The 13,753-nt window shown below is 43.9% G+C and overlaps 1 protein-coding gene across 2 annotated transcripts in view; it reads right to left on the reverse strand.

Moving 5' to 3' along the window:
* Positions 1-1,287: 1,287 nt before the first annotated feature.
* Positions 1,288-13,753, reverse strand: part of SEC14L1 (SEC14 like lipid binding 1) — a 41,451-nt gene continuing 28,985 nt past the window's right edge. For both annotated transcript variants that reach the window (XM_031059938.1, XM_005424546.3), the window contains 8 exons: positions 11,750-11,838; positions 10,148-10,218; positions 8,480-8,651; positions 8,026-8,160; positions 6,284-6,418; positions 5,557-5,808; positions 4,412-4,590; positions 1,288-3,940 (listed from right to left, as the gene is read on the reverse strand). In XM_031059938.1, the coding sequence (XP_030915798.1) occupies positions 3,835-3,940; positions 4,412-4,590; positions 5,557-5,808; positions 6,284-6,418; positions 8,026-8,160; positions 8,480-8,651; positions 10,148-10,218; positions 11,750-11,838 (1,139 nt within the window). In that variant the 3' untranslated portion in view covers positions 1,288-3,834. The remainder of the gene's footprint in view (positions 3,941-4,411; positions 4,591-5,556; positions 5,809-6,283; positions 6,419-8,025; positions 8,161-8,479; positions 8,652-10,147; positions 10,219-11,749; positions 11,839-13,753) is intronic.

The raw sequence follows: 13,753 nt of genomic DNA on the forward strand, positions 1-13,753 counted from the left end.
TTCGAGCCTGGTCTAATGAGCTCCAGGAGGCCTAAAACACACCCCAGATAGCTCAGCTACCCTTGGAGGCACAACAGTCAGCAGGATGGCTTCTGTTGCAGTGTTGGGAACAAAAAGGTGTAATAAAAGGCAAAATAACAAACAGAAAAACGGAGCTATGTGCCAGACGTCCTTGCTCCTCCTAAAACACCTCACAAAAGCCATTAGTTGCTTTGTTCACTCCTTTTTCTAGTTAATTGCTTGGGAGACTTTTTGGCTTCTGTCCAATTAGCTATCCTTAAGTTTGAGGTGAAGTCTCCTAAGTCTTATGAGGTGTCTTTTCACTTAATCGAGGAGAGAAGCTTCTAAACTTCTTTCCTTTTAAGGGGACAAAGGATTGTTTTGTCACTCCTGCAGGGACACTCGGGAACGCAGGTCAGGATCCTTCCCTGGGAATTTACAGCTCCATGGCAAACCAAAGCTGCAAAATGGAGACACCTGAAGAACAGGGAGCCCTCAGCTTTGTGGGGCAGGGGATGCTGATGTGGAAAAAAAAAGAGAGGTGAAATTTCTTTCAGTTTTGCTTTGTCCCATAAAAATCTATATATAAAATAAAATAAAATAATCCCAAACCACACACTTCAGACTGACACCTCTCCCAGAGGAGCTGTTTGATGCAGCCCTGGCCTGCACCATTATCCCCTGCCCAGCTCAAGCAGGGGCTGAGGCTCAGGTTTATTTAGTTGGCGTTTCAGAGGGCACAAAGGCAGCTCCCTCTCCTCTCCAGGCACAGCCCAGCAAAGCCACCTCCTTGTACAGCAGCTTCTCAAGGGCTGCTGCACTCAGCAAGCCCCTGAGCAGCTGAGAGCTGGTCCATCACCATGTGCTGGCGTAGAAATATTGACCACATGCTAAAGCCTTTAGTAGGTCAGGCAGCCATCTGGTCTTGCTGACAGACCTCCATGACCATGGTCAAAGATTCTCATTTAGAGAAACTTCACAGCTTGGATCAAATTTGAAAGACCAACCATTAACATGCTGTAGCCTCTGCTCCAGCTCCAGGAATTAGAAAATCCAGTTTGATGTTTATTGGCTCCTGTTTCTAGAATAGCTGAAGCTTATTCTACTTCTACTAATTAGAAACCATAATTTCCTGAGTGTGACTGTCTGGGCCTCCTGCCTGAGGTGGCAGTGGTGAGGGCAGCCAAGGAGCCCCTCCCTCACCCAGCACTGGCAGACCTGAATCCAGCACGTAAAATAACCCAGCAGCTTTGCAGCAGATGAATGAAATAAAGACAGTTCCCTCCCTTTTTTTTTTCCAAACAGTTAACATTTATTGATAACAATAAAAAAATCTTTTAAAGACTATCTGTATTTTATTACCAAGAATGAGGTATTATGTATACAAAACATTTACAGAATTTGATATGCAGTTCATGAGGAGGGACAGGGAAGTGAAGGACACTGATAACAGGAAAGGTGCCAACAGAAGAGTCACTGGCTGAGAGAAGGAAGAGCAGTATCACACAAAGAAAGACCAGGGTATGAGAAATTTAGTTAGACTGCAGTGATGAAGTCATATTGCCACAGCACTTTGCTTACAGGAAGATTAACTATTGTTTTTCTGGAATTTTATCTCCCTGGTTGTTTGTGCTGTAATGTGCTTTGAGCTCTAAATGATGTGTTAAGATCAAAAGCAGGAAAAACCCAAAGTGCCACTTTTGAGCCAGCTCAAGTGAAAAACAAAAATATAGATCTTCAGACTTGAAAAGGGACTGCAACTCAAAAAAGTCTACAAAGGCAGACACCTGGACAAGATGTGGAGTATTGAATGGAGCAGATTCTATAGAGTTGTCAGCAAAATCACCATCTGAGAGAGAGAGAGAGAGAAAGGGACCATTTTCAGCCCTTACAGCCCGGTGAATGGGAACGTGAATGTCATGAGTGTCAGCAGGTGAACCTCACTGTGCTCCAGCTGCTCTCCCTGTGCAGGCAAGCCTGGCTCCTGGGGTCAGGAATTGGGGCAGAGCTCTGGGAGCAGCCCTGGAGTCACAGCCTGTGCAGGCTGCTGTGCAGTGGGTGGGAGCTGTGTGACACCAAAGCAGTAACAGCCTGACCTCCATCTTCAGCTTCAGAGTCCTTAAAGAGCTCCAGAACAGATCCACTTGGTTCAGTTTTAGGAGGTTGGTCTCTGAGCACCTCTGTTACTAAAATTTCTGTCAGCTCTGGCACGTGCCACAGCCAGAACGGGGCTGCAGCAGAGCTGCTGGCAGGGGTCTGCCACCTGCCTCTCCAGAGCTCTGCAGGCATAAAAAAGCTTCACACTGAGTTCAGAACCAGCATTCCTCAGGCAGAGGATCCAGAATCTCGAGTGAGCTCTGCTTTCCAAGTGCAACACCTCCTGAAGCTCCTCCACCACCTACCCAAGCCAGACCCTCTCCCACTTCCCAGCAGGGACTGCAGTGAGCACAGAAGCTCCTTGTGCCTGCATGGACATTTTAGCTCTAGCAAGGGTAAGGAAAGATCAAGAAGGGTCTAACTGTGCAAATCCTGCTGCATTTCAGACCAAAATGTTCTCTGCTCCACTGCCAGGTGTGGTCTGACAGTTCAGTCTTTGGGGCCTTTTGCTGTGCATAGAGAGAGAGCTAGAGAGGGAAGAACAGCTGAACAGAGTTCAGCAAGGGTCTAGCTTGGGCCTGGAACAGGGACAGAGTCCCAAATCCTTGACCAACAGGGACAGAATCCCAAATGGCAGATCACCTCTAGCAGTGGCAATAGTGAAAATGGTGGAGAAAAATCCTTCAATATCCTCTCCTGTATCACTCAGAGGGAAGATCCCTGTGCTCCCTGCTCACAGCAAGGCTGACCACACCTGAGGTGCTCTATTTCTGCCAGGCACAGGGAAGGACAGGAGGCCCCAGGGAGGGACAAGCGCTCAGGAAGGATGGAAGCCACACCTCCTTCAGACTGCTTTAAGCAGCAAGCTGAAGCTCTGCATAAATTCCTGACAAAAAGAGAATCTCAGTAAAATCCATTTGCTTGGAATGCACAAAGGAAGCAGAGTGAAGCTCCAGCACAGGGCTGGGAACAGAAGCTCAGAGCTGCTCTGGATGAGCCCAGAGTGACACAGTGAGGGAGAGCCTGCTCTCCACCTCTCTCTCCACAGTGCTCCATGCACAAATCCAAGGAAAGAACAAATTGCTTTCATCCAGCAAGACCCAGAGCTCAAATTCCCCAGAAATGTGCTCATACAAAAGATATATTCAGTGTTACAGCCTGGCCACAGCTCTGTGGGCATGCTTTGAAAAAAACGGACTCACAAAGTCAAGTATCCAGCAACTGCTGTTCTTTGTCTTGGACATCATTAGTGGCAACAGGAGAACAGTTTGCAGCACTGGAATATCACAGGGGATTTCTCAGGATGGCAAGAAATGTCCTGACAGGAGATTTGCAGTTGATCTCCAATGCACTACGGAGCATTTTTGGTAGGGTTTTTCTTTTTCCCTTTTTAACATCTACACAGTTAAAAAAAGAAATCATTCTTAACTGATGCACTGGTTGTTTTTCCTTTTCAGTAAGAGCCCTTGTGTTCAGAGTTAGGATTTGTGCAAGCACACTTGCAAAAATATTTATGGCTGATTTCGGAAAAAGGGTTAAAGTTAAGAGACAAGCTGTTGGATCTAACAAAGATCAAAACCACTAACTGTAAAATTCAAACAGCTACTTTACTATCTATAAAAGGCTTTTTGGGGTGGGGTTTTTTTTTGCACAATTGCCAGTTGAATATGCTGTATTGCAGTCAGCTGCCACGGGCGAGGGTCCAGCCATCACATTTGCTTTTCAGGTGTTGTGGCACTACCTGGAAATCATGGAGCTGGAATGGGACTGGCTAGAGGAGGTGGTGGCAGCACTGAGCTGGGAGAATCCACTGTGGCTTGATTCAAGGCTGGTCATAGATCCCCTGCAGAAAAATAAAAAAGAAGAAAGCAGTTTTAAGCTTCAGAACTCACAAAGATTTTGATTTCTGCTCTGTATCTATACTGTATTTGTTTGCACACTGAATAAAAAGCAAGTAACAGCTTTGGTGCAGATACTCGAAAGCTTTTCTGCCTCACCACATAAAGCAATGAGGACACTACACCCCTTTCAAAAACCAGATGCTGTTCAAAGAGACAGAGATTTCATTTCAGTCAAGTTTATCCACTGGCAGAAAATGAAATTCAACAACTGGAATTTGAATTGCACTTCCTTCTACAGGACAACCTGCCAAGCCCAACAAGCTCTCAAAGCCAAATGACCAGTGATATTGCCACCAGACAAGTAATTAATCCCTTTTATAAATTAGTTGCCCTCAGTGCCACTTTCTAAGGCCCTCATAATTTACTTGTATTTCAGTGAAGGTTTGACATTGGCTGCCCTTGGCCAGACATACCTGAAATCTTCAGATCCTATCACTTCTGTATAGTACATGACTTTACATTTGTGAGAGGACACCTGTAGAGATGCCAGCACATCATCCACACGAGGCAGGTTGGTTGTAGCACAGGCAGGCATGCTGTGGAATTTCCACTGTAAAATGTAGAAGCCAGGCCACCTGGTCACATGAGAGCCCTGCAAGCAGACACAACAAAAATCAAAAATTAGCTTGGTTAACAGAGATTTGTAGGCTTGACTTTACTTTTCTAAGCCTAGAAAAAGTGCCTACATGCCCAGAATTTTTGCCCAATGCTAATATTGGCAGTGCTGGGAGACTCCCTCCACACAACATCCTTATCAAATCTGGGATGGAACACCAGCAGTTCGACAGTGTCGAGGGGTTAGGATTTAATATGCTGAAAGGACAAGTTCTGCTTTAAAACAATATCAATTTTTCAATTTATTTTCATTCATAGCTGTCCTTTGAGACTGTGAAAAGAGCAGTCAAGGCTTCTGCCTCACAGTTTAAGAGGTCACTGCCCACATTTCCAGTTTAACATTTCCATCTTGGTGACTTAAGGAGCTGCGTTTTCAGAGGCTGTTTGACTCATTTCAAATCAACAGGAACAGCAGTGGCAGTGTGTGACTATAAACATGCTGCGTGTTATATCAAACTTGGAATTAAAGGACACGTTGTAAATGGCATAAAAAATCCTTGAGGTGCTTTGGCCATCAGGAGCTCTTACACTGGCCATGAGAGGGCAAACACACAGAAGCTCAACCTTGATTTCCAGCCTTCTCTTATCACTGAGGACAGGCACTGTGATATTCCTCAAACACAGAATATTTGCTTCAGTAAATAACTGTCAGAATTACAGCCCAAAGCAAGTTTTGTTACTTTCTGGATGTGCATTTTACGTGTTCCTCCCCATGTTCCTTGCTGATCCATCTCAGTCCCTAGCAGACCTGATCCAACTTCCCCTCCCAGCAGATCCCACATAAATCCCATCCCTGCTCCTTGCAGCACCCAGCCTGGAACAGCACTGAATGCTGGCCAAAAGCAAGCCCAGCACTGAGTCACCAGCACTCAGTCACCAGTGCTGTGAGTAAGAACAGGCAGTTTGGGCTCCATCTGCCCCCACAGGGCTCTGCCTGCCTCACCTGCACACTCTCCCCTTCTTTGCAGATCAGAGGAGACTCCACCATGCTGTAGTCACGCCCCAGCTGCCACACTTTGTCTATCAACTGGACGTTGTTCCCACCAGGAGATGTAATGCTGTGAGCTCCCAGAGAGTCCTTTTTGGGAGGCTGTGGGGCTCTTTTGGAATGGAAGATGTTAAAAACAATGTCGCCCTTGCACACGTCAAAATCCCACGTGATCACCGACGAGGCGTCCACGATCTGGATGAGAACCTGAGGCAGGAAAGACACATTAGACAACAGCAATTTGCTCACTAAAAACAACTCCTACAGGAAAAGAAAAAAACACAACAAGGAACAGAGCTTTTTTGTTGCTGGGCTTAGTTTCTACTCTTAAAAAGGCTTTTTAACAATCCAAAAAAAGGCATTGCAGATACAAATTCCCCCCTGATGGGGGTGCCTATTCTTCTTACTTTCAGAAGTTTTCAAGCAGCTTCTGAGAAGTTTGCTTGCTTTGCTTAGAAGAATATGGCTTTGAATAGAATGAAAACCAGTGATATTCTCTAAATGGCAACAAAATAACAGGGGGAACAATCACAAACTTCAGCTATAAAAGCATCACCATGCTCCAGAAGGTGGAAGCACATGAAGTAAATAAACAAGCAATAAAGCACTCTCAGGCCAAGAGACTGAGCTCAGAGCAGAGGGCTCAGATGAAAATGAAAGCAAAGGGCAGCTGGAGCTGTACCTCGTGTGGAGCTCCTTTGAAGACACTTGCAGACTGGTAGATTGTTTCAGTCCAAAGCTTGATGTCTTCATTTTCCAACTCTTCTGCTGTTCGGTAGAGGGACTTGGGAACCAGCCCACCCTCTGGTACTTCACACTAAAACAAACAAACAAAAAAAACCCATTAAAATTATCTCCTGTGACCATCCCATTCTGTTCTCTGCCTTCCAGCTTCAGGAAACATTCAGCAATAATCTGGAGAAGGAACAGTCTGAAAGTAATTTTATAGCTTGTACATGATACATAGGTAATTCTTTTTCAAATTATCTGGGTGAGGTGTTTGCAGAACTGCACACCAGGGGAACAGATCTTGTACATACACAACAGCCAGCACCCCAAAAAGGGACTGTGCAAAGGCTGTAATTATCATTTACACCACCTAACACTGAAGAAAAATGGGAGGCACTTCAGAATCCTGAGGGAAGTGGCAACAGTGACTAAGTCTGAAAAACAGAGCTACAGTGACCTGAAAGAACAGTGGTAGCTAAATTTAAGGATGGATAGTGGGCAGATACAAAAAGTTTCCAAGCAGGTAAAAATATACTGCAGCCAGGAAAATTAACAGTTTTGAAGTTACATCTGTCTGACAGCTCAGAACTGGAAGTGATTACACAACTTCCCTAAGCAAATTTCTGTTTTAAGAAGCCTGTAGCAATGAAGTTGACAGGAGGTTCCACAGAAGTGTCTGGGGAAGTAGAAATGTTTGGTAATTGAATTACAACAGAGAATTTAAAAGATCTCAGAGAAGTCATTTTTGTTCAAATACCCAGAAGTAAAGAAGAAGAGAGACTGCCTGTAACTAGCAGGAAGTATTGTAGCAATTTGCTTTCTGGTAACATTCACTTTTGCTTACATAAACAGTGGATTTTGCCAGCTTTAAGCTCCAAATTAGATAACAGTGAAAGCTACTGCTGCAACAAAAACCAGCCCACTGGAGATAAACATATGCTCTACTCCAACACATCCAACTGTACTTCATTATCATTTGAGACTCTATTGGAACTGACACAGCTGAATTTTCAAGAATGGTACAGAAATTAATCTAGAGAGTGTACAGGGGCTGAGAACACACCCAGCCTGTGTTGTCAAAAGCATTACATGTGAAACAAATCTTACATTATCAGTGAGATGTTAAATGCCAGGTCCAACTGACACCCAAGGTCCAGGCAGCAAACTGCTGCATTGTCACAGGCATGTGACAAGGGACAGAGAAATTACAGTATCCTGCAGTGAAACCACTTTTCTGGTTTGTTGGGGGTAACTGCACACTCTGTGTGGGGAGACTGGGCTGTTTGCTGAGCCCTCTTAGCAGATGTGCCTCATGTTCCTTGGGCTCCTTATGGGATCAGATTTTAAGGTGACACAGACTCTCTGGATCAGCTGGTGGTGACAGCTCTTGCTCAGAGCTCTGCTACCATGTTTGCCTGAACTTTCCAGAGAACAGACTGTGGTTTTTAGCTGTGCTTGGCTGTTTTGATGAGGTATTTGATCAAGATACTCATCCAAGAGAAGCACTGTACTGTTCTTTTTAAAGTGGATCCAGAAAACAGCACTGTGCCTGGAATCCTACACCATAGCTCCCACCTCCAAACTACACCAGGAATCACTCTGTGCTTACAGACTTCTTTGCTTAGAGGAGAGGAAAAATAATAATTAAAAAAACCCCACAAGTAAGTTGCTATATGCAATAGTTTATATTCATACCATGCACTCTCCACCGAGGAAATCAGGGATAATTTCTTTATCTATGTAATCCAGCAGTCCCCCAGGACCCTGGTAGTCATTTCCAGCATAAATAAGGAATTTCTTTCTGGTGTTGTCATCAATGAATGGACTGACCTACAAAGAAAGAAAAACAGAACAGATTAGGCCCTCACGTTTTCCTCAAGTCAATTTACATTGTTTTCAAGTCAATTTTGAAGGAATCAGTTTTGATCACACTGAGTATTTCCCCGTGGTTATGCAAAGTCCACACCACAAAGAAGCCAAATTAACCAACTCTGTAATCAGGCTCTTAGGTGGTGGTTTTAATCCATTCCAGGAATCCTACATAAAGGACATTCTTCCAAATGGCAATATTTGCTGCATGTGCAGCCTGATCTCTGAAGTGCTTTTCCAAACTGAGAGAACTGAGGAACACCTTGGATTACACACATACCAGTGTCCAGAGAACTGGGAATACTCGAGGTGCTCTTAGGATAAGCAGACGACCCAAGGTCTCAGGGTAATTGGCTTCAACCACCTCGATGATTCTCAGCAAAGCCTTGACACCAGGTCTCCATAAATGCCTCATGTTCAAGCCTTCCAGATCTACTAGGCAGGTCCAAGAGCTGAATTTGAGAGAGATAAAAAGAAAAATCTCAATAACATCAAAATTCTCTTTGCTTATGCAAGTACCCAACACACTGAAAGGCGGGGACCCTCTGCATGTTTTAGTTTATTCTGTTTTACCTCCTTTGTGCTGCCTGTAGACACTGAGTTTAAGGGGTGTGCAGTGATCACTCTGCACACTCCCATACAGACATTTTAGATAAAAGTTCAGTTCATATGAAGCCAAAAAAAGATCCTGTCAACAGTCAGCCCAAAGATTAAACCATTGGTTTTACTGGGAGATCATTTAAGTGGCCACAATGCTGCTCTGAAGCAATTTGACATTCACAGAGCAGATTTTCTACTGCACAACAGTGCCAGTACATGTCAAAGCTAATTCTGTTGTCACATCTCAGGGAAGGAAGCTTTTTCTATAGGAAGAGATATGTTCTTAATACTAACCACTGAGCTGCAGCATGTGTTTCAGTTTCCTTCCAAGTTCAGGTCCTGCCCTGGGCAGGAATTCAAGATTTACAGCTGTGCTGCACCAGCCAGCAGCCATTACATTATGCATAAGGCTCCTATGAAACACCAAACCCTTCTTTGTTTCACTTTAAATGTTTAATACACAGCCCTTTAGGATTATGGCTACAAATGAAGATGCAGGAGGCAGCACCATTCAACTGTTAAACATATGAGACCTCTCCCTTGGGTTTGACCTCCCCTGGGGAGCTGGGGCAGCAAGGTCTGTAACAGGGAAATGATAAGCAGGCACACCCCACACCCTGGACCTTACAGATTAGGGGAAGGAAACTGGAGAGAGTTCAAAAAACATGGCATCTTTTCAGGGCTGGTCCTGCCTTCATTCCATGCCCTTAAATCCATTTTGCAGTTACCACTTTCACAAGTGACCCCTAGAATGACTTCAAGATGGGTTAGAAAACCACTTTTGACTGAACTTCACATGAAGTCATGCCAGAACATGGAAAACTAGATCCCAGGTTTTACAGGAGCCTCATGACCTCACCTTGGATCAACAGCTGAGTAGCCACACATAATAAATGGAGAATGCAAACCAGAACTGTGTACTGAGCCTTGGAGTCATGGATGAACAAGTGACATGGAAGCCACACCTTAAACTACTGGAACTGTTACTCATGACACTATCATGGCCTGATTTTTTGGCAGCCTGCATCAATGCCCAGTGCCTGTAAAATCTCCCCCACAGACAGATTGGGGAGTTAGGCTGCACTGCTCTGCAGCAGAAGGGAGCAGAAGAGAAACAGCCCCAACAGAAGCATTATGAGCACAAGGCCAAGGCTGCTGGGGCAGGTGATGTGTGTCCCTCAGGCTTCCCCAGGCACACTCCCTCCAGCCCCACTAATTGGGGAGGCTCTTAATTAACCATATGATTGTACCTGCATGTGAGACACAACCTACCCTCTGCTTGTTCCACTGCCTGACATTCCCCCCCACATCCCAGGAAAGCAGCTCATTCCCACAGAGCAGACTTTACCTTATTGGCCTGCCAAATACTTTTGTATTCTCCTCACATCTCCTCAGCCCTTCTTCATTTATTGAAAGAACCTGCACAAAAAAAAGTGGGGTTTAGAAAAGACAGTCTCAAACTCAGTAGATAGGATAAAGAAAATATGTTTATATCCAAAGATTAATTGAAACTATAAGATCAAACCAGCATAAACTTTCCCCCCTGCCAAAGAATTCATTAAAATCACTACAAATACCCTTAATTGCTCAGAAATTGAAGTCCCTTTTGAAATCACAGAAAGCAACCTTGAAACAGAACTAGGGCAAGCAAACAAAAGTTAGTGACTGCTTGGAAATGCTACTAGGAGAGAAAAATAAAACCCACTCCCTGTTTTTAACAGTCACTATGGCGACTCCTGTCATTACTAGGAGTCAAAAAAAGTTAGTGCAAACCTGGAATTCTGCCAGCTTTCTGCTTGGAAGCTGAGCAGATCCACAGTAACAGTCTGAGTGATGACTTTAGAGAAGAAGGCAGAAGTACAGGCAAGCACTTTCTCTTTAAAAATAAATGATTCTTATCCCTGGAGTACAGACTTGACAAAATGCTGAGTGTGGCATTTTCCCTTCTGTACAAGAGCAGAGACTGCAGTCTGAAACCCTGCACAAGTGCAGAAGAATCTGTGCAAATGCCCATCAGTAACCATGGGAGCTGCCAGGAACTCCACCTTTCCATTAGAACACACCAGGAACAGCTAAGAGGGGCTTTCAGAGGTATTCCAACCAAAAACTGATGGAAATGTTACCCATGACACTATCATGGGCTGATTTTTTGGCAGCCTGCACCAATGCCCAGTGCCTGGAAAATCTTCCCCCCAAACAGATTGGGGAGTTAGGCTGCACTGCTCTGCAGATGAAGGGAGCAGAAGAGAAACAGCCCCAAGAGAAGCATTATGAAAACATCTTGGGTGTGAAAAATTCGTATTTTATGATTGTCTTTTTGCAAATATTAAAATGAATATTGTATATGTTGTGCTAGAAAGCAATGCTGTATTAATTCTCTTAAGTAGTGTGTTAAATATAGTTTTAGGTTATAACAAAATGTTAAAATAGAAGCTATGCTATGTAAGATACTTCTTTTTTCTAAAGAAAGGACTCGCAGTGAGAGAGCAGCCACAGGACGCCTAAATCTTTCAGAGAAAAAGAATTTTTGTTATCAGGAGAACTGAACTTCTTCCTGCCTCACTCAAACAGCATGACGCCGTTAGGATTAAGAGTAAGAAGCTGACACTGACCAGACAGAATCCTGTATTTGAATGGAATTTATGCATCATGTATGAGATGTATGAATATGCAACAGGCTATTGTTTTTAAGGGTTGATCCTCTGTTAACGTGGGTCCTTTTTTGGCCTTATTTTGCCCAGAAAAGGTACCCGGACATCCATAACTCTTTGTTTCTATTGTCTTATATTGTCCTAATCCAAATTGTCCAAATTATTATTACTCTAATTGTATTACTATTTTTATAACCATTTTATTACTGTTAAACTTTTAAAATTTTAAACCCAAGTGACTGGCATTGTCCACATGGGGGGTTCTGGCTGCAATCCTGTGTTCTTTTGGGAACACTCACGTAGCGCAGCAGGGCCTCCTCCCCCAGCGCTCGCACCAGGCCCTTGGTGTCCATCTGGCCCAGCCTCAGCACGTACAGAGGGCGCCCGTCTGCACAGAGACAAAAAACACAGCAGGAGACATTTGAGAGAGCTCTTCTAAAAAATTCAGATGGAAACAAACCATAACAGTTAAACCTCCCCTGTACGAGGAAGAATCAAGAGCAGGCGGCAACATAAACATCACTCCTTGCAGCCACACCAACAGATTATCTGTAAATGAGCTGCAAAATGATCATATCCTGATTGAGAAATAGCTCCCTGACCTTCATGGAAAGTTCAAAGGACTTTGAGTGCATCAGTTCACTCCAGACCTTGGTATACACAATTAATGACACAGACTATTCTTAGCTTCCAGGACAGCTCAGGTACACCAACGAACTGAAGCTTCCCTGTAACTGCAGAGCTGCAAGGAAGGCTCCAAGGCTTTTATCACATGTGATGCAATAGTGCTCTGGAGAGTTTAAAAAAATAGCCATCCTGAGATCTGGGAACTAATGAAACCAAGTGTTCACTCAGAGCCTGCCCTCTGCAGAGTCTGCTGGGTGAAGCCACACTCAGCTCTGCCACTGCACACTGTGCAGAACTGGCACACAGCCCTGCTAATGCAGGTTAGCCTGGTGAGAACAGACTCTGCTCCAGAGATCAGCTTCTGCTGGACCTTCTGCATTAGAGCCCTGCCCATCCACAGGCAGCCTGACACTGGCAGGATACTCAGGCATTAAGGTGAATTACTGTGTTGGCTGAAATTGAGAATCAAAGTTTGCATTTTTAGCTCTTAGTTGTACAAAACAGCTCCCAGCCTCCCTCTAAAGTTGTTAGGCTTTACTTCATCTATTTTAATACACAGGCTAAACAATCATCTGCTTATAAAAGGGAATATGGTAGCATTCAATATAAAAAGAAGAAAAAGAGGAAGCTTTCTACATAAAACCTTCCTCAAGTCTTGTTGTCTGTGCAGCTTCACTCCACTCCATAGCTGCAAGAGAGGTTATCAAATTAGCATTAAGCCCTTTGGGACACAAGGAGAGAAACTGCAAAAAACATACTATTAAGAAAACCAACAAACAACCAAAACTGCAGAGTCAAGGCCAGTTATTTATTTGACAAAGACACTGCCCCCATGAAAGTTCACAGTGTTTTATGTTTTATCAGGTGGACTAAAAGAAAATGTTATTTTAACATCAGCACACACTTATCTTGGAATGTAATGTTTAGCTTTTGAAACACTAAACAAAAACTGCTATTAAGCTTCATAGCAGGTCTCCCTCCCAGATCCAGATTCCTCCAAACCCAAACTAACAGCTCAGTAACCCTGGTCCACCCAAATGACACATGAAGGAGACTCTCAGTTGACAGTGCTCTGTTATCACTGTACAATTTATATTCCATTAGAGCTTTGTGGTTTTAAAAAGACATTAGATTGAAGCATTCCTGTCAAAATAAGAGCCATTCAGATGTATAGAAATCTGTGCTAATTGCAAGCCAAAATAATAACTTCTTTCTTTAGCACTGATAGCTCATTCTAGACAACATGCTTCATTATCATTGCTGCCCTTGCTGTAGCACTAAAAGTCACACAGCATTCAGCCAGCTTAAGTTTGGCACGTTTAACATATGTAGGAGGAAAGGAGCAATACTAGAAAAGAGGGTGTAAAAAAAGAACCTACCACTGTAAAGTTTTAAATTATAGAGAACTGCTCAGTTCTGAAATGGTGTTTCCATTATTGACAAAGCCATGCTTCACTTGTGGGCATGCTGCAAGAGAGATCAAAGGAACTGCAGGGGAAGGGAGGGGGCATGAAGTTCACCACAAGACTGCAGAACTTCTCAGAAGAACATTAAACAAGCCTTTGATGCATTCTGCACCTTTCTCCTCACTGGCAGGACCCAGTTGTGTGCAATCGACGGAGGAAGTCTTTGCAAAGGACAGACAAGGAACACGCTGAAAGCGAGAACTTATTAAC

Source organism: Geospiza fortis, unplaced genomic scaffold, assembly GCF_000277835.1.
Source record: "Geospiza fortis unplaced genomic scaffold, GeoFor_1.0 scaffold244, whole genome shotgun sequence".
NCBI lineage: Eukaryota > Metazoa > Chordata > Aves > Passeriformes > Thraupidae > Geospiza > Geospiza fortis.